Source organism: Akebia trifoliata, chromosome 8, assembly GCF_017979445.1.
Source record: "Akebia trifoliata isolate Shusen 1 chromosome 8, ASM1797944v1, whole genome shotgun sequence".
Taxonomy (NCBI): domain Eukaryota; kingdom Viridiplantae; phylum Streptophyta; class Magnoliopsida; order Ranunculales; family Lardizabalaceae; genus Akebia; species Akebia trifoliata.
Genome location: NC_141382.1, coordinates 12259203 through 12278115, shown reverse-complemented (window position 1 = coordinate 12278115; position 18913 = coordinate 12259203). Strand labels below are relative to the sequence as shown.

The 18913-nt window shown below is 32.9% G+C and overlaps 3 protein-coding genes across 3 annotated transcripts; 2 read left to right on the top strand and 1 right to left on the bottom strand.

The window, feature by feature from the left end:
* The first annotated feature begins 1689 nt into the window (after window positions 1-1689).
* On the top strand, window positions 1690-3350 carry LOC147396148 (putative pectinesterase 29). The gene is made up of 4 exons (XM_086453009.1): window positions 1690-1821; window positions 2253-2474; window positions 2601-2827; window positions 3025-3350. Exons 2-4 carry the CDS (start codon window positions 2295-2297, stop codon window positions 3194-3196), a joined length of 579 nt encoding a protein of 192 aa, XP_086309135.1. The 5' UTR covers window positions 1690-1821; window positions 2253-2294; the 3' UTR covers window positions 3197-3350.
* Window positions 3351-5582: 2232 nt separating this feature from the next.
* Window positions 5583-8211, top strand: LOC147396147 (putative pectinesterase 55). Its single transcript, XM_086451135.1, has 5 exons — window positions 5583-5836; window positions 5952-6108; window positions 7153-7350; window positions 7542-7777; window positions 7902-8211. Exons 1-5 carry the CDS (start codon window positions 5616-5618, stop codon window positions 8062-8064), a joined length of 975 nt encoding a protein of 324 aa, XP_086307261.1. The 5' UTR covers window positions 5583-5615; the 3' UTR covers window positions 8065-8211.
* A 509-nt stretch (window positions 8212-8720) lies between these two features.
* On the bottom strand, window positions 8721-16070 carry LOC147396146 (uncharacterized). The gene is made up of 13 exons (XM_086450947.1): window positions 15415-16070; window positions 14297-14678; window positions 13552-14197; window positions 12890-12930; window positions 12552-12620; window positions 12178-12278; window positions 11879-11957; window positions 11269-11367; window positions 11108-11176; window positions 10933-10982; window positions 10721-10802; window positions 9609-9703; window positions 8721-9154 (listed from the first exon to the last, which is right to left on the bottom strand). Exons 1-13 carry the CDS (start codon window positions 15837-15839, stop codon window positions 9028-9030), a joined length of 2265 nt encoding a protein of 754 aa, XP_086307073.1. The 5' UTR covers window positions 15840-16070; the 3' UTR covers window positions 8721-9027.
* Window positions 16071-18913: the final 2843 nt, after the last annotated feature.

Genomic DNA, 18913 nt, shown 5'->3' with positions numbered 1-18913 from the left:
CACTTTTGATGAGATTAAAAGTTTCGGATTGAGCTGATTTTTGGTGAGGATGATCTGCCCATCACAGAGATCATCCTCACCAAAAATCAACTCAATCTGAAAATTTTAGCCCACATAGGACAAAACACGTTGTAGATATTTGAGTAGCTATATGTGTACGCGGATCCTGACCCTATGTATATACTACACTTACAAAACTTCCGATTTGTAAAGCATTGGTTTGAAGAGAAAGAAGAACTGTTCCAAGAATTCTTTATCCCATGCACGCAATCTGTTATTTCAGAATCTCACTCCTGCTCCTTTTTTAAAATAATTAAATCAAAATTAGTTTACACTCATTTTCCTTCCACAACAAGTCCATGCAACTTAATGTTAAAAAAAAAAGTGAATGCTCACCCAAGAATGAATAATAAAAATTAACTTTTATATATACCTTCGTCACTTTGAATAAAATTTGGTCAAAAGTAAATGATTGAGGGAGGAAATCATAATTTTTAAAATCTAGGGAGGCATGTCCAATTCACTAAATAATAAAGATCTATCATTTAATTAAAAAAGATTCAAAAAATCTACCTGTCGCAGGTATTAATTTACCCAAATGTTGAGGTGAATTTGCCTATTTCTAATATCTTGTTGGGGTGTCCTTTAGAATTGCAACCATGGAGGTTTTTCAATTGTTCATCTTCATTTCCATTGTTATTTTTCAAGTTTTGGAGAGAAGCAGGCATTAAGCAATGAAATTGCATCTCAAGCTTCAAAGAAAATAATTGTTTCCTCCTCAGGTAAGGGAGATTTCAGTACAATTCAAGACGCCATCGATAAGGGAGTGCCAATAAACAATACTAATTGGGTCCATATCTACATCCAAGCCGGTTCTTATAGGTAAATCTAAAATTATACTCTTAACAAAAATTAAAAGATATATATAACCTATTGGATCGTTAGTATGAGATTTTTTCTTACTAAATTAGTCATTTTTTCTTACCACGATGTGGGTTCAAAATCCGCCTATTTTTTATGGGTAACCTATAATTGAAGCCAAGACCTCGGAGTTGCTTTTCAATGTGTCAAACGAAGTAAGTTATGGATCTAATAGGGGTGCAACTTAATTGGTCCGGTTCAAACCGAGAATTGAATAAAATTGATAGCTTATGATTGGTTTGGTTCGGTTCATTTGGAACAAGTTGCGGTTTGATTTTGGGTTAAGAAAATAGAGAACCAATCAATTTGGTTTGGTTCTCAGATCAAGGCTTGTATAGAACCAAACCAAACCTTTATGTAAGAAATACATATACATTAACTATTATGAATTATTTTAGTTGTTAGGGCATAGATTAGTGATTTATTTTTTTATGCATAGTTAATGACTTATCATATGAAATTTTATGTTTATTATATATATTTTTTTTCAATTAAAAATATGTTACTTCCAAGAAAAGTTATAGAATATTGACAATCCATAGAACCGAACCGATCCAAACCAAACCAACCTTATTTTGATTTGGGTTGGATCTTGGTATTTCGGTTTGGGTTGGATCCAAACCAAACCTACTTCAGTTCTTGTTTTGGTACTAAATCAGCCTAAATGCCTAATAATAAATAATAGACAAACTCTTATAAAGATTTAATTTTTAATATCAATTGTCTTTGACGCATGCAGTGGAGATGTTACCATCCCCCAAAACAAACCATACATTTTCTTGGAAGGTGAAGGCAACAGTACTACCTACAACCGTCCAATATAGTACCAGCGTCAATTTATGGAATTCTACCTTCACTGTGGAGGCCGCCAATTTTAAGGCGAAAAGCATTACTTTCAAGGTTAATTTAAATTAATAATTTATCTCTGTCTTTGTATTTTAATTAGCTTTGACTCTACGGTTTAAGATTTCGTACAATTATGAAATATTTCATTGAGACATTCTGATTTCAGCTTGGCCAGAACAACAAATTGAATGTTTTAGACTGTTTCCGTCGAGACCACTATGAGAAAAAAGGGGTAAATTCGATGTCAAGATCCGTCAAATTTAGCCATTTTTTCACGTAGTGTTTAAACGAGTCGCGTCAAATTTACCACTGTTTTCACGTTGTGGCGACTGTCTTGATTTCTCTCCGAATGAGAGAAATATATAACACATTGAATTTATTCTTTTCTTTGTTGCCCATTTAACACATTTTTTTAATTAGTATGTGTTCGTGCATGTTCCGTGATCAACTTATATTAACTCGTGGATGGCTCGGTCATTCTGCAGAATACATTTAATCACGCAATTCTAAATCCAGATGATGGAACAATGAGTGTGAAACCTGCAGTTGCTGCTCTCATAAAAGGAGACAAGAATTCTTTCTACAATTGTGGTTTCGTAAGCGTTCAAGACACGTTGTATGACCTAACTGGACGCCATTACTTCCATAGTTGTTATATCGAAGGCCTTGTTGATTTCATCATGGGCAATGGCCAGTCAGTCTATCAGGTGGAGAATCAAATTTCCAAAATCAAACAATATTTCAAAATTTTAAATTAACTTTCTGGCTCTCATATGGTTGGACTAAATTTTTAATTTTTAATCTAATTTTTCGTTTTTTGGAACTATGTATAGGACTGCCTGATAAATGTTACTGGAGGTGGTTATATAACAGCTCAAAATAGAGCTAGAGCTGATGAACCAACTGGTTTTGTGTTTAAATCTGGCACTGTGGTTGGAACTGGCCCAACCTATCTTGGTAGACCATGGGGACCTTACTCAAGAGTTGTATTTTACAAGACAACATTGTCTAACATAGTGGCTCCTGAGGGATGGGACGCTTGGAACTACAAGGACGAAGTGTAAGATTTTCAAGCCTTTAACAATCATTCCATTAAATGAAAATTTAATACAAAAATATTTACATAGATTGTAAAATTTATCCAGGTAGGCAAACAAAACTATCCGTTTATGTATTTTCGATCATTTTTATCTTCTTCATGCATTATTTCTCTAATATATACTTCTTTTGTTCTTGTTTGCTCAACTTTCTTTATAGGGCCAATATTATTTATGCAGAAGTGGATTGCAACGGACCAGGTTCAAAAACTTCGAAGCGTGTTAAATGGGAAAAGAAACTCAGTCTCGATGAGATAAATAGTCTTACAGGCCCCAATTACATTGACAGTGATGGTTGGATTGGAGGACAACCCTTGGCAATAGATGCCTAAACTCTGTCTCCATCTGAATTAATTTGTTAGGTTTCATAGATCCTTTTATGTTTTAGGTATTTTCATTATATATAGGGGTTTAAGATAGAGAGCCAAGTTCTATTGGTGATGATACCATAGATTTGGATTTAGTGCTTTCGTTGGGTTAGTGATGATATAATTAAAAATGGATTTATTGATTGAAATATATAAATAAATTTGGGTCAATGTAGTCATTTACCAACCATTAGTATTAGTATTGGTTTCATGCAGCAACGTGAACCGAGTTCATCCCAATCTTCTTTTTCTTATTTCGTCAGATACTCCCTCAAACTTCTCAATAATATTGACACAATGAAAATGTGCCTTGGCTTAGCCCCCATTGTACCTAGCTATTTGTTTATATCTATAAGTTTGAATCTTAAAATGAATCGCCCCATTAACAAAGGGCAAAACATTTATTTTGTCAAACCTATAAAGTCTCCGATATAATATGACTATACTACACTTATAAAAAATTTGACCCTGCAAATTTGTTTTTAATTAAGAAGATGAATTCTATTTATCACCAAATTTTAATTATCATAGAAATATAATTGACGAAACCTAGCATGTCCATCATTTGGCATCAAGGTGGGGATATGATGATAGATCTGCTCTTGAATTTTGAAAGTATATACATCATTCTTCATATTGACCAATTCTTTGTCTACCTTAGCACCCATTAATGTGAAAGTAAAAAATATTATTTTAATCGTAAATAAATTCTTGAAAATCCCTAGATTCATATGTTTGAGAAGTAAACAGATCGAACAATTCCACAAGCATAAGATTAATATTTAATGTAACATCACCATTGCAATAGTAGAATGTTGGAGGCTCAAATTTTATTTTATAGTGCAATAATATTTACAATATTCACTTATTTGAACAATATGCACTTCTTTAAATTCTTGTTTCATTCTCATTTTCATGTACTTAGAACCACCTTATGAAGAACATGCAATAATAACTTGCTTTTAAAATCCAACAAGTTATTAAGATTGTTCAGCAACTTAATTCATTTTTGATAATTTTTAAAAAAATAGATTTTTTTACAAATATTAAAATATTTAACTCTCTTTTAGTAATTTTTCCCTTTTTATGTAAAAGTATAAAAGTAATTTTACTTTGTAGTCATACCACAATTTTAGGCCCTGTTTGGTATTCTGCGAAAGACAAGAAATGCAAAACTTTGCATTTTTTGTCTTTCGCATTTCTTGTCTTTTGTGGTGTTTGTGATTGCAATGCTTGATAAACCCTTCATAAAATCATGGTAAAAGCTTGCAATTGCTTGGTTTCACATTAAATGCAAAAATTAAAAAAACAAAACAAAAAAAAAAAATGTAAAAAACTTTTTAAGAAGTTTTTAAACCAATTCAATAATCTAACACCTCAAAATTGCATTTTCCAAGAAAAATAATTTTCCTTGAGCATCACATAGGCCCTCCAATTTATATTTATATTTATTTTCATATTTTTTTAGGAAGAACATAGCATCCTTTAGTAACTAAGGCTGCTTAAGAGTTATAACAATTGAAATAAAAGATGATGTAAAAAAAAAAAACCAAGAATAGATGAGTGATGAAATTTGAATCAATTGGGTTATTAGAAATAAATTGTGGATTGGTGTGAAGAAAGATGTAGGAACCAAAAATATTTGATCCTAAGGATTAGAAAAGGAAATAGTCTGACCCGATCCAAACTCAATTACCCAAGTGGTTCAAACATACTTCAAGTCTGATCCATACCCCAATCAGTTCAACTAAACAGGATCCGACCCTTTACAATCATAACACAAGGTGGACCAGCCTCCATCGGGGCATAAAGTCATTCCTTCAACAAACAAACAAAAAAGAAAAAAATACCAAAAACTGAGGGAAGCCCATCCAATAAATGGTTGTAAATGGCTTGAAATAGACCCATTAGGGATGACCCTGTTTAAACCCATTTGGAGCTGGATTCGATGGGTCAACCCAACTCTTTTACAAGTTACAATCCTAATACATCATCTTTGCGGTACCCATACCACCAGTGCTGTCATGAAGCAGGTAGAGCCAGCTTTAGTTTCTATTTTTATTTAAAATTTTCAAACGTAATCTCCAGAGATGCCCACTCTAATGTTTTTAAAGGAAAGGCACCAAAGGCTTCCATTATGGGATAACCTCATCTCTATAATCATCATTATAATTTATATTCATAACCTTCTTTAGAAAAACCATCTCATCATTCTATTTTTCGCTCCTTTAAATTAGTTATTATTAGTAATTCCTTAAAAATTAGAATAATTCCATTAACTCCATTAAGTAATTTGGCCTCCTTACCCAATTTTTTTTTTTTTTAATCTAAATTAACTATTAAACTGAAATCTTTTTCTTGGGGGTTTAGAGTTCTTCACAACATGCAGACTTTCCAACTATTTATATTCATTTCCATTGCTTTGTTTTCATGCTTTGAAGAATTGAGATTAGTCATTGCAGCTTCACCTCCCATTTCAAAGACAATATATGTCACTCCCTCAGGTAGAGGAGATTTCACCAAAATTCAAGAAGCCATCGATAAAGGAGTCCCCGAAAATAATACAAAGTGGATCAAAATCTACCTAGTTGCCGCAATTTATTGGTAAAATATATATTATTAATCGATCATCTTTTTTTTTTTTTTTTTTTTTTGAAGAGTAGTATAAGAAATTTTATAAAGTTGATTTAATTAGATTAATTGTGTTTTATCGATGCAGGGAAACAGTAATCATCCCCAAAACCAAGCCATATATCATCTTGGAAGGACAGAGTAGAACCGGGACAGTGATAAATTGTAATACTAGTGTGAATTTATGGAATGGTACTATCAATGTTGAGGCAGACAATTTTGTGGCTAAACGAATTACTTTCAAGGTTAAGGAATTAAGATATTCTTTAATTGTTCCTTCTGATTTTTATTTTTTTTTTTTTTGCTATATTAATTGCAATACTTGGATTAATTAGAACAAGAGAAAATACGTAACTTTGCGTATACTAGCTCATAATTAATTGTTTTTCTATCTTATTATTGATATATTTTTATATAATCATCGGGATACATGCTTTATTCTACTGTTGGATTTCAATGTTTTAACACTCAAGATTTGGCCATTGACTCATGGAAAAACACCTAAACCGACTATTAAAACTAAGGGTGCAACTTGGTCCAGTTAAAGCTGAGAATCGAACCAAATCGAGGGCTTTGGATTGATTTGGTTCCAGGTTAACAAAATAGAGAACTGACCAATTTGGTTTGGTTTGTGGTTCATGCCTTGAATAGAACCGAACCAAACCGAGACCCAAATCCATAGATTAATAAAATTATAAATAAATATTATTAATCTATTTAATAAATTATACCTATTTTTTTTTATGAATAAATCAATTATTTTATATGGATAGATTAATGACATTTTTTGGACGGATGGATTATTGACTTTGTTTGATTGATGGAAAAGCTATTGACTTTTTTTTTAATGGATATATTTATGATTTTTTTTTTTATTTTATTGATGGATAGATTAATGACTCATTATAAGTGATTTCACATTCACATTTATTTATTTTTATTAGGCTTTTATGATATTGGCAACCCATAGAACCGAGCCTAACCGACCTTAGCTCGGTTCGAGTCAATTTGGTTTTATGGTAATTTGGTTCGATTCCAATTCTCATTTAATGGAATCGACCTAGATCAGTTCGATCTTGATTTGGCCTCAAACCCAACCAAGCTTCACCCCTAGTTAAAACAATTGAAATCCAATTATCAAACTTAAAAGAAAGTGATTTCTTTTGAATAATATCATATTCACTTTTTCCTATATTTCCCTCATTCTCAAACTGTACATATTTTATTTTTAGCTCAACTTTGTGATTAACTAATTTGTATAAACTCATCACTGACTTGTGCTTCCACAGAATTCATTTAATCAAAATAACATACAAAAGCCTGCAGTTGCTGCTGTGATACAAGGAGATAAGAATTCCTTTTATAATTGTGCTTTCGTCGGCCTCCAAGATACACTCTATGATGCACTCGGCCGCCATTTTTTCTACAATTGTTACATTGAAGGATTTGTTGACTTCATCATGGGAAATGGGCAGTCAGTTTATCAGGTAGAGAATAAAATTATGTTTATATTTCATTTTGGGGTGCTATTTGCAGATTTTAATAAAAAATTACGATAAAAAATTGTATCCAATTCCATGAAAATATGAATACTTTTATCCATTTTTTCGTAATTGTTTTTATATGTTTTATACTCGATTATGATTATTTTGTACCGAATTGGAAATTTCTGGACTAGCAATGTGAATTGAGTGTTAAGGCGGGCACTCGTGGTGGATATATAACAGCTCAACATCGAAACAGCGAGGATGAACCTACTGGTTTTGTGTTTAAAATGTGCAATGTGATTGGAACTGGTCCATCCTATCTTGGTAGAGCATGGGGACCATATTCAAGGGTCATATTTTACAAGTCACTTCTTACAGGAATCGTCCATCCTTTGGGATGGAGTGCGTGGGATTATCAAGGCCAAGAGTAAGATTTACTACAACTGCAAAATTTTCCCCTCAAATATTTGCATGAATGATTCAATTATTTATTCCAACATATTTAAATTCGCCTACTAGGCCAAATAATTTCTTCTTCTTTTTTTTTTCAGGAAAAATATATTTTATGCAGAAGTGGGTTGCACTGGAGCTGGTTCAAACACTTCCAAGCGCGTTAATTGGGAAAGGAAACTCAGTTGGGCTGAAATCAAACACTTTATAGGGTCATCGTTCATCAACCATGATGGTTGGATTGAAAACCAACCTGTAGAATAACTGACTGAAATCGATCAGCATTTACATTTATTTAGTTTGTGTTATGGATCCAGTATTTTAAAAGTCTTCCTCTGCATGATTTTGGATAATCCAACGGTTTGGGGGTTTTTTTTTTTTCCTACCATTATATGACAATTCATAAAACAATTGTAGACTTTAAATAAAATTCTTATTAGTTAATAATTCATGTTTAATTAGAATTGAATCAATTTGGTCCAATAGAATTGATATATTGGAGAGAACCATCCATTTTTATTTTTACAATGAATAATGATTTTCTAATGTCCCCCCTCTGAGATACACTCCCATTCGCCCCCGATGTGACATCTGGAAATGTGCAGTTGTGTATCCCAAGGAAAGGATCTATGGTTCTAGTCCATGCCACATCAGGGAGCATTGGGGCATGTCACGGCCCTTTTACAATATATATTTGTTACAACATTTTTTACATTGCTTCAATGCCATCCATTTTACATGATCCAATAGACATATAGATCAAACTTGCAACAAAATATTCAAAATTATGAATCTTTCATTCTCCATTTATTATTTGTTGCCACTAATCGTTAAGATTGATCAAAAATTACATCTGGATATTAGAAATATTGAATATATCATTCTCCATTCACCAATCATCGAAATTGATCACAATCCCATTGAAAAATTTAGATAAGTTATATTTGATACTCATGAAACCTTTGTGAAGTTTTACAAGTTAGTGCCATCTAGAATAAGTCCTTCCCAAAAATATATATTTATGGTGAAGGTTTAGGAATTTAATATATTTTTCCTTTTTTGAAAGAAAAGAACATTTCTAACCACATTTCAAACTTAAACAGAACCAATACACAAAAGATATACAAAAAGCCTAGGAATAATCTTGGTTGGAAGGCAGGCACCATACCATGCCATGCACTTGAGGTTCAATTCATCTTATGCTGCTATTACTAAAACAAAACAAGCCTAGGATAGTCCTTGCACGGTTTCTCCATGGGCAGACCGGCTTGCCTGGAATTGAAGGTTATATTGTCTCTGTAGATCTTTAAACCTTTCTAAAAGTTCCTGGAACGTTGGTCGGCGCTGTGACTCACTGTTTTGTCAGATTACAAATTAAAACCATAAGATCAGATTAATGGGCTGAAATAGGTGTTCACCAAGAAATACATGTGTTCCTTTCACTTACATCAGGATAATCATACAAAAAAAACACCTAAATTATCAATACTTTAATCTTACGTAGAAAATCGAGCTCTGCACAATGATCCTAGCCATCTAATTTTTAAACATTCCTTGAATATTCTAATTTAATGTTTCTACCGTTTTAAAAGAATGTGATAAATCTAGAATTCGGTGAAATATGCAGGGGTGGGTTCAACTCACTGAAATATCCAAGTATATCTCATATGTTATAGATATAGTATTTATTATGATTTCTATTTCCCTAAGATCATTCAATCAGATAATAAGATCAGATTCTAGCTTAAATCATGGGTGGTATGAAGAGAAAATTCATAATGATTTAAGTTATTAGCAGAGATAAGCACCTGTGCCAGCAGCTCTCAATTATCGACACCCACTGTGGGTCTAAATCATTTGGGATCTCTAGCCGTTGGTTCATAAAACCTACAGCTCCAATCACCTAAGGAATCCAACACAAATTGTTAACATATATTTCATGTTTCACACAATGCAAATGCCTATGATATAAAATCTTTTCCGGCCATTGTTGTCAAATGCAACCGCGTATGCGCATATGATATTTTGGGGAATAAAGTCGCATATGCCAAGAAGACATATGCGATGAAGTCATCATTATGTCATGGCATACATAAATGTATGTGATGGTATATTTGTCCAATGGTCAAAATTTTATATTTGAGCAAACACTTACAATTCATTTTATAAATACCTATCATCATCACTTCCACAATCTTACAACACTCTAATATGTTTTTATTCTTTTTTTAAATCAATTCTACTCCCGTTTTAGCTCCCTTCAAAAAAAGAAAAAAACTTTTTTTTTTGTTTTGGCAATCTAACTACATTCTCTGTCTTTTACTCCTTAAATCATCTACATCAAGCTTAAGAAGTAAGATTGAAAGATTTTTTGTAACAACGAAGAATTAAAAGTTTACTTTATTTTTCTAACTCTTATGAATTTTTTTTGAATTTTTTTTTTTTTTCAAACTTGGTAAACCTACAAATACAATGAATCATAATGTAACTGAAAATAAAATACTATAATATTTTATTTCTAAAAGTAGTATAATAATTGTAGATTTTTCTATTTTTAATTAACTTTTTTCCCAATTTAAAAAAAAAATACAAAAAAATAAAAATTGGATAATATGCAACTGCATAGGCTGTTGTGTGATTGCATATAAACAACATTTCCTGCTAATTTTAGACTTTTAGCATATGCTTCATAAAATCAGGAGTGAGACACAGTGTTTGAACATTTGTGCTGAAAAAACTACAAATATTAAATAGGGATACCATGTTGTGTAAGAGAAAACCTTTATTTGTTAACCACCACAATCAACTTATGTAACTAAGGTGGATTGAGTGTTATTGAATGGAGGGAATTTCTTCCATTATAATAGGTATAAAGAGATAACTAACTACGTAAACTATGATCTACCAAAGAGAAGGATACCTGCATTGAATTGAGATTATCCCAAGGAATTTTCTCAGTGACAAGTTCCCATAGTATTACTCCATAGCTGTATACATCAGACCTAATGTTTCCACATAGCAAGAGAAAAGTATTTGGTGAATTATGAGGTTCTACCAAGAAAAGGAGAACTTAAATCAACCCCCCCAACCCAACAGAAAAAAAAAAAATTTGAACAAAGTATTAGAACCTACTTCTCATCTGAAGGCTCGTTGCGAAGAACTTCTGGAGCCATCCATTGTGGCTAAACAGGAAAACAGTTTAGTGGTTAACAGTAGGAAGATTTGGATCATGATCACCAATCAATATCCCGAAGATATCAAAGAGAGGTGAAAGAATGCAACTTAAGACACGGGCAACATTATATACCGTTCCTCTCCCAGTCTTTGTTGTTAGGAACGTCTCATGTTTGAGACGTGAGAGACCAAAGTCACCAACCTGATGAAACAAAAGAAAGATGATTTCATCTCTTGAAATAAGAAAAAAAGGAAATTACGAATGGACAATGTTTAATAGAAAGAAAGCCACACCTTCACAGTCCATTTTTTGTCAACTAGCAAATTTGAAGATTTCAAATCACGATGAATGATTGGTGGGTTGCAATGATGAAGATAAGTCATGCCCCGAGCCTGTAGAAAGGTTAAAAACAAGGAAGTACATAATCCATGTCTGTAAGAGAAGAATTTTGTCCTATATAATACAGTATTTATAACATGCCTTTTTTTAAGATTGTAAAAAGAGTGATTCTATTGCTGCACCAAATTTTGCTAAGAGCACCCCATTCATATGAAATCACCAAGGAATTAGCACAGATCTTGGGATGTTCTTAGTAAAAGTTGGTGTGGCAATAGATGTTCTCTTGTAAAAATAGGAAAGCACATGCAGAGGTTCAGAGCCTCACAATTAAAATCCAATACCCAAAGATGGTACATGAGTCATTTTGTATAATGTTGGATTGGGTGCCAGATTACATAGCACGCACCGAGAATCATCATGATAAGTTCATAATAATACTATTATAATTTACTATATAATACCTTATTTGTGTGATAAGTACTAGCATACAATCTTTATAAGTATTATTATCTTTTTTCTTTAATGAAATGACATTTTCTCATAAATAAATTCAGTCATACTTACAATATCTAAAGCCATGTGAACACGTCGTCTCCAATCTAATCTAGTTGTGTTCCGTTGAAGTAAACGAAACAAACTTCCACTGTTTTAAAAAGGAAGTAAGCCCATTAAGTACCAATAAAAAGTAAGCCCAACAAGTACAATAATAGAAAAAATATATCAAACCAACCAATTTAATCAAATACGAATTATGCGAGACATTTTCGGAAAACTATATCATCTTTTACATGCAAAATACTTGAAAACATGACTTGGATCTCTCCCTGTTGTGAAATTTTCAGAAAGATAAGTGGAGAACGAACCGTGGAAGGAACTCCGTAACAATGCAAAGACGTGGTGGTGAAGTGACTGCCCCCATAAAGAGTATCACATTTGGATGTCGTACTCTCTTCATAAGTGACACCTTCATAAACAACCATTATTTTCAGATTAAATTCCCAATTTTAAAGGAAAAGAGCAAATAAAATTTTCGCATATGCTCCCATATCTTGACAAGATTTCACCGTGATATATTTTAGGAGCAAAATGTTCTTTGTATCACTTCAAACTTATTCTTGAAAGGAGAACTCAAGAACCAGTAGCAATTTCTTATCAATTGACAATTTCTAACTACATCAGAAACCAATTTATTAAACATGGTTTCAATAACTATGTGACTCTTGGCTTGGAAAATCACCTCTTGTCTAAAGGAAAGTATCACATCATCTGAATAATCTTGATTAGAAAATACTTTGACCGCAACATCCTGCAAAGAAGCAGACATTGTTTAATGACATGAAGCCCAATTCTTATACATCTTACAATGATAACTACAGAAAGATGCCAACCCACAACAATGGCATCACATAGAGATACAAAGATATAAAACTGACAGATACGGATAAAGGGAATTGAATAGCATGACTTCTCATAATTTTTTCTGGATTCATATATTATGATGATTACTCCTAGAAAGTTACAAAAAGGTATCTTTCAAAAAAACAAGTCACAAAAAGGAAAAGCAAGAGAACATACCGAGCCATACCACAGACCATGATATACAGTCCCACATGACCCTGCCATTCAAAAACAAAATATCATAAATAAGAAGAGTATCTCAGGATAGAGAAGCATAATAAAAAAGACAAGTTATGAACAAGGAACCATTGAGTCATTAGGAGACATATATATAGGAGCATTGCCTTGCCTAAATTTCCAGCTAGTAATATAGAACCATTAGACAGAAATAGATGGAAGACTTACAATTTATTGTTGTATTTTGTACTATATGGTATTTTCTTCCTTGTCTAAGTTTATTCATTAGTGGTGAAAAACAAGAAAGAAAAAAAATTATTGTTAGATGTCCTTGAGTTCATTATGCTTCCTTGAAATGGGAAATCAGAAATTCTAGTGAAAATGAAAAGCAAATAATGTCTAGAACAATCAAAATGCAGAGAATTCCATTTAAGGGCTTCACAGGGAAATAATATTCTCTTATTAAGAGCTGATTTGAGTTATCAGCAAACTTGTGGTGAACTTAATATGTTTACTTAAAGGTCGGGAAATAAATGCAAAAAGTGACAATTCCACCATCTACTGTGTCTTTTACAAAGGTTAAGAAGATGAGGATATTTATGAAAATGAACGAAACAGGCATTTACTCTACTACCATGTAAAGGTCAAGGAAAAGGTCTCACCTTGCCCAATCTGTTCTCCAATTGTCAAGTCTTCCCACAAGATTTCATAGTCTAAGCAGTCGGTTTCCACATCAACTTTATTTATAGCATTACTACTGCTACTTCCATTACTGCTCACACTACTTGTGCTGTTAGCATTACATGAGGAGGACCAAGACCCGGAAGCTTCATTATTGCCGGGTCTTCCGGGTCGGTTACTTTCTCCCATATGAACTTTTGGCTTTGCACCAGAGTTGGAACTTCTATGAGGACCCAAGTTATTTTCTTGATCATAATTCGACCAGGGCCACCCAAAATGTGTGGGCCCCTCCCGTTCGCTACCTTTCCACGGCCATGATAACCCCTTCTTGCTAATCCATGCCTCTGCCTTTGAAGTTATGACTCTGTGGATCCCAGTCCTCCCTTCGCCCTCATCACGAGAATCTCTTATGGTATTTTCCTTAGAAAATACACCAAAGGAAGTGGGGAGTATGTCTCCTCTAGGTGTGCTAGCTCCGCTCGAGTTAGCGTCCTCCCTATGATCAAAGAGAACCACATCTGAGAAACCATGATCAGAATACTGGCTATCTCCGCTCCCACTTTCACGTTCCATATTGTTCTCACCGGCACGTATTCTCGACTTGACTTTGTTCGTCACCTTAGAAGCCTGTTTCGGTGTTTCTAACAATCAAAGGAGGCTACACTAAAAGAATCACAAAATACTATCTTCCCATGGGCATAGGTGTCTCTGAGAAGAAAAACTCACCAGATTTGATATTTTTGATGCGATCACGTCTTGCAGAGGTTGCTGAGGAATAAAACCGAATTTCGGTGTGGGACCACCTCTAGGCCGACTATAGCTTGAATCCTGCATTTCTCTAAAGGGACGCGAATCACTCGATACGCAAATGATCCCAATCAAACTACCATCATCATCGTAGAATGGGGTGTTGATTGCAACAACTACAAACCGCTCTCCCAACTTATTTTTGACAGGTAACTGCCCAGTCCAATTACCCTCCATTCGTATCCGTTGTATTATAGAATCTGTTACATCGAAGCCACAAGCATCTGTAAGGAGCTCAGAAGCATCCTGACCAAGAGCTTCTGATGCAGAATATCCATAAAGCTTCTCAGCCATTCTATTCCTGTAAAATTGAATAATGCCCAAATAGGTTTTAAAAAAAAACTATATCTGGCTAACAAGCTAAGCTTATTCAACAAGACTAGTGATAAAGACCAAGTAAAGAACATAGTGAGGATGCCAATTTTTCTGTTTGAAAAAAAAAAATTGATCTTTCTTCAATGTGTGCACTCCACCAGCATCAGCTCATATTCATAGCCCACAATCAAACTCAATTCAAACACCTCATAAACATAGAATTCTGGAAGTACCCACAAGCACACAAAAAGTGAACAAAACAACAACCCAAATCACCAAAACTCTCAAAACAGGCCTCATATGAGCAAGACAAGGAAAGAACATTAGGAGGATGCCAATTTAAATTTCTGTTAGAGAAAAAGATCTTTCTTCCATGTGTGTACTCTACCAGCACCAGCTCATATTCATAGCCCACGATCAAGCTAAATTCAAAACACCCCATTACATAGAATTCCAAAAATAGTCACAAACACAGAAAAAGTGAATAAAACAACCACCCAAATCACCAAAGGTCCCAAAACTTCAAACACCCCATTAACATAGATTTATAGAAGTACTCACAAACGCAGAAAAAGTGAATAAAAAACAACAACCCAAATCACCATAACTCTTAAAACAATCCTCATATAACCAAGACAAGAAATTGAACAAACCCACCATAGAAATATTTATAAATAAAAAAACAAAAACAAAAACAAAAAAACCCGAATTGGACAACTCACCAGTAAATTATCTGACCACTGAGATCAAATATATGAACAGATTGACCCATAGACTGCAAAATATTGGGATACTGCTTATCCTTCAAATTCACCACCGCTGGCCCACCCCCTCCTCTGGGGCTCAAAGGGTCATCGCTTCTTCTCTCCCTCTGCAACGATGACGAATGTCTGAGAGAAGCGGAACCCTTTTTCCACGCAGTGTTTCCTTCAAACCCTCCACTTCCCTTTCTCATTGGAGCAGCAAATCTCGACCTACGAGGTGATACTGAGTGAGAACGTTGATGGTGCTCATGATTGGATTTGGAATTCGTGCAACTGCTGGCACTGTGGAGGATCATCTTTGAAATCTCTTGTTTGAGGTGAGCGTGCCCAGCTTCTAAGTCTTGGATCTTCTTTAGTAGCTCTTCTGCTGGTGGAGTGTCCATTTGTAGAGAAATTGAGCATAAGCCAGTTGGAATTTACTCACAAATTTGAATAAAAAAGGATGAAAGAAGACGAAGAAGAGGAGAAGAAACAGGCGTATAACTGCATATGGAGATGGGTTTCTCTACTTTAACTAAAAGAAGAAGACAAGAAACAGGATTCATGGAGATGGGCGTGTCTCTGTTTAGCCCTGCTTTTCTCCTATTCTCTCTCCTTGTGTTTTTCTTAGAGAGCTGCTAATTTTTTACTTATTAAACCACAACTAAAAATAAAGAAAATAAGGCGTGAGGGTAATTATAAAAACACCCCACGAATTAATAAGGGCAACCAACATCATAGTCGAATTATTTTATCTTATATAGGTTAAAAGTTTTAGAATGAACTGATTTTTAGTGAGAATGATCCTATAATGAGGAGATCCGATCATTTTAAAACTTTTAATCCCATCAAAATAAATTCAAGAATCGTAAATCGTCTTTTTTTTTTATAAATTAATTTTTATGAGGTTAAAAGTTTAGTGATGAGATAATTTTGTGTAAGCTCCTCATCATATGGATCATTCTCACCAAAAATTAGTTCATCCCGAAACTTTTAACTTATATTAGGTAAACAATTTGATTATGGTATGAGTTGCCTTTATTAATTAGTAGGGAATTTTTATAATTATCCTAGGGTGAATCTCAATTTCGTTCATTGAATATGATAAGTTTTCGAGATATTTTTTCAGTGAATTCGTCATTTTTATAATCAATGAATTCATTGATAATAAATCAACAATTTTTCCATATCAATGATTTCGTTGATAATTTATTATTAAATTCATCAATTATAAAAATGACAAATTCATTGAAAAAACATATTTTAAAAATTAAAATAAACAATTTATGAAAATAAAAATAATAATAATAATTGTGCATATTTTTAAAAATATATCAAGAAAATAAATAAACGTTTGAGAATAAGTAAAAGTTAAGTAGATTTTATTTTATTTTTCAAAATATTAAAAATTATAAGTTAGACTAAAGATTTCTAATGTTTGAAAGGTGTGCTTTTAAGTTTCAATAGGGGTGTGATCCATAATTTAATAAATTATGGTATAATAATTAAAAGTTGGGGCGCCAATAGCAGTTCTCTTTTTTAATGGTTGAAAATGACTGTCTTTTGGGTTCATGAACTCTTTATTTATTTTATTTTTTTTATGTTTTTTAAATGTTTAGTGGTTGTCTTTGGAGTTCTTTTCCTGTGTTTTACGTGTCTTCTTGTGCGTAACTAGATATCGGAAGGTTTTTTTTACTTTATTTACTGTTTTCTTCTCTCTCTCTCTCTCTCTGTTTTTGTCTTTCTCTGTTTTTATAAAGGTAGTGTGGTGTAGTGTGATTTATACAAATTGAGGGACTACGTGGAATTCACAGAGTCTCATTTTTTTTAATTAATAAAGATCTTAATTTTAATGGATGGAGCAGCTTAGAGTTTACATTGGTAAGGAAATTATCATTTTGCCCTTTTTTTTAACCTTTATAATTCTTCTGATCTAAGAAAGGTTGTTTACTTGAAAGTCAATGGAGTAAGGATAGGATGAACCTACTAGTACTAGTAGTTAAAACTTATGGGTTATATGTATAACATTCATATTTTGTGGTCCATACTCCGTAACACCAAATAAATATAGCAAATTAAATTGATGGCACACTTTGACTTCACGAGGTTGAAGCAGCCGCTACTACACCGTCCAAAAATTAAAAAAAATACTTTTCTTGACTAATAGCCATGAAAGGAGTTATGTTTTGCTCGGAGACTCTCGGTGCTTGCCATGTCAAGCATATAGAGAGGTAGTTTCGTATTTTTATAAATCACAGTGCCATTCAATACACGTGGGTACATGTGATTGGTGGATCCCAGATTTGAGCAAATGAAAGTATTACACCTGTCTTGCATCTACATGATCTAACACAAAATTTTAAAAGTTTTAAAAAAATTTAAAATAAGATAATTTTTCACCATTGGATTTGAATTGTAAAATTTGGGATCTAAGTAGTCGTTCATTTTCAACACCTTTGATCAGATTAAAAAAAAAAATTTTTTTTTTTTTTAATATGATCTAGACCTTGGACTGTAGAGGACAAAGGTGTTATTTGACCTATGTGACTATCCATGTGAGTTAAACAAGTTTAGTAAGATCAGGAGTGTGATTATGTTAGTAAAGCTAGCTTAACTCAAAAGAAAAGAAAAGAAAAATGCTACCACAGTTCATTTCCAATTCTGCCTTTTGTTACAATCTCATTTTTCACAAAGATGATCAATTTCCGAATAGGTAGATCTTTCGAGCTGTTGCTAGACTGATTAACAAGCAAGAAGCAACCAATTGTGCCAAACTTTGACTCAAAATTCTAATGGTCTCATGCACAATGAATCTATTTATTAGAAAAACCAACAAAGATGATAAAAGGCCATTGAAAATCTACATAACAAACCCGAACTCTTAGGGGGGGTTTGCTTTGGATTTTAAAATCTGATTTTGGCTCATAATCGGATTCTAGAATCTAATGCGTCGTTTGGTTCGGATTATCGACCAAATTTTTTTATAATCAAGAACTAAAATCATAAAGAATCATAAACAGTCATCAGGTTGTTTCTCTTGATTCTCACAGATTATCCACTTATGAAGATCTTGAAATACATCTCGCAACAACAATAATAATGATAAAATTATTATTATTTTTAAAATAATTATTATTATTTTTAAAATAATTATTATTTTTAAAATAAAAATATAAAATCATCATAATTTTTTGGGTAATCTTAATCTTAACATGCTCATTAACATACAATTCACTTGAAAACTAATACAAAATGACTTAAATGTCATCTTTTTCAACTCTTTCCAAAAATCTTTAATTTTTTCTCTCAAAAATCCATTATATTTAAATCTCTGGGGCATTTATTTTTACTTACATTTTCAATCACAAAAAGTGTAATTAGTTAATTTTTTTCACAAAATTAGTTTTCAAAAACATTGTTAGCCAAACTAGATTTTGGGATTCTGGAAATCAGTTCTTATAATTTGATTTGGACAATC

Bases quoted from the DNA above. Each gene is read 5' to 3' on its own strand.
- LOC147396148 (XM_086453009.1), top strand. From the start codon at position 2,295: ATGAGTGTGAAACCTGCAGTTGCTGCTCTCATAAAAGGAGACAAGAAT. The intron at 2,475-2,600 runs GTGGAGAATCAA...AACTATGTATAG, and splicing joins ATGGCCAGTCAGTCTATCAG to GACTGCCTGATAAATGTTAC. The intron at 2,828-3,024 runs GTAAGATTTTCA...CTTTCTTTATAG, and splicing joins TGGAACTACAAGGACGAAGT to GGCCAATATTATTTATGCAG.
- LOC147396147 (XM_086451135.1), top strand. From the start codon at position 5,616: ATGCAGACTTTCCAACTATTTATATTCATTTCCATTGCTTTGTTTTCA. The intron at 5,837-5,951 runs GTAAAATATATA...TTATCGATGCAG, and splicing joins CTAGTTGCCGCAATTTATTG to GGAAACAGTAATCATCCCCA. The intron at 6,109-7,152 runs GTTAAGGAATTA...GTGCTTCCACAG, and splicing joins CTAAACGAATTACTTTCAAG to AATTCATTTAATCAAAATAA.
- LOC147396146 (XM_086450947.1), bottom strand. From the start codon at position 15,839: ATGGACACTCCACCAGCAGAAGAGCTACTAAAGAAGATCCAAGACTTA. The intron at 14,679-15,414 runs GTGAGTTGTCCA...TCAATTTTACAG, and splicing joins AGTGGTCAGATAATTTACTG to GAATAGAATGGCTGAGAAGC. The intron at 14,198-14,296 runs GTGAGTTTTTCT...ACACCGAAACAG, and splicing joins CATCAAAAATATCAAATCTG to GCTTCTAAGGTGACGAACAA.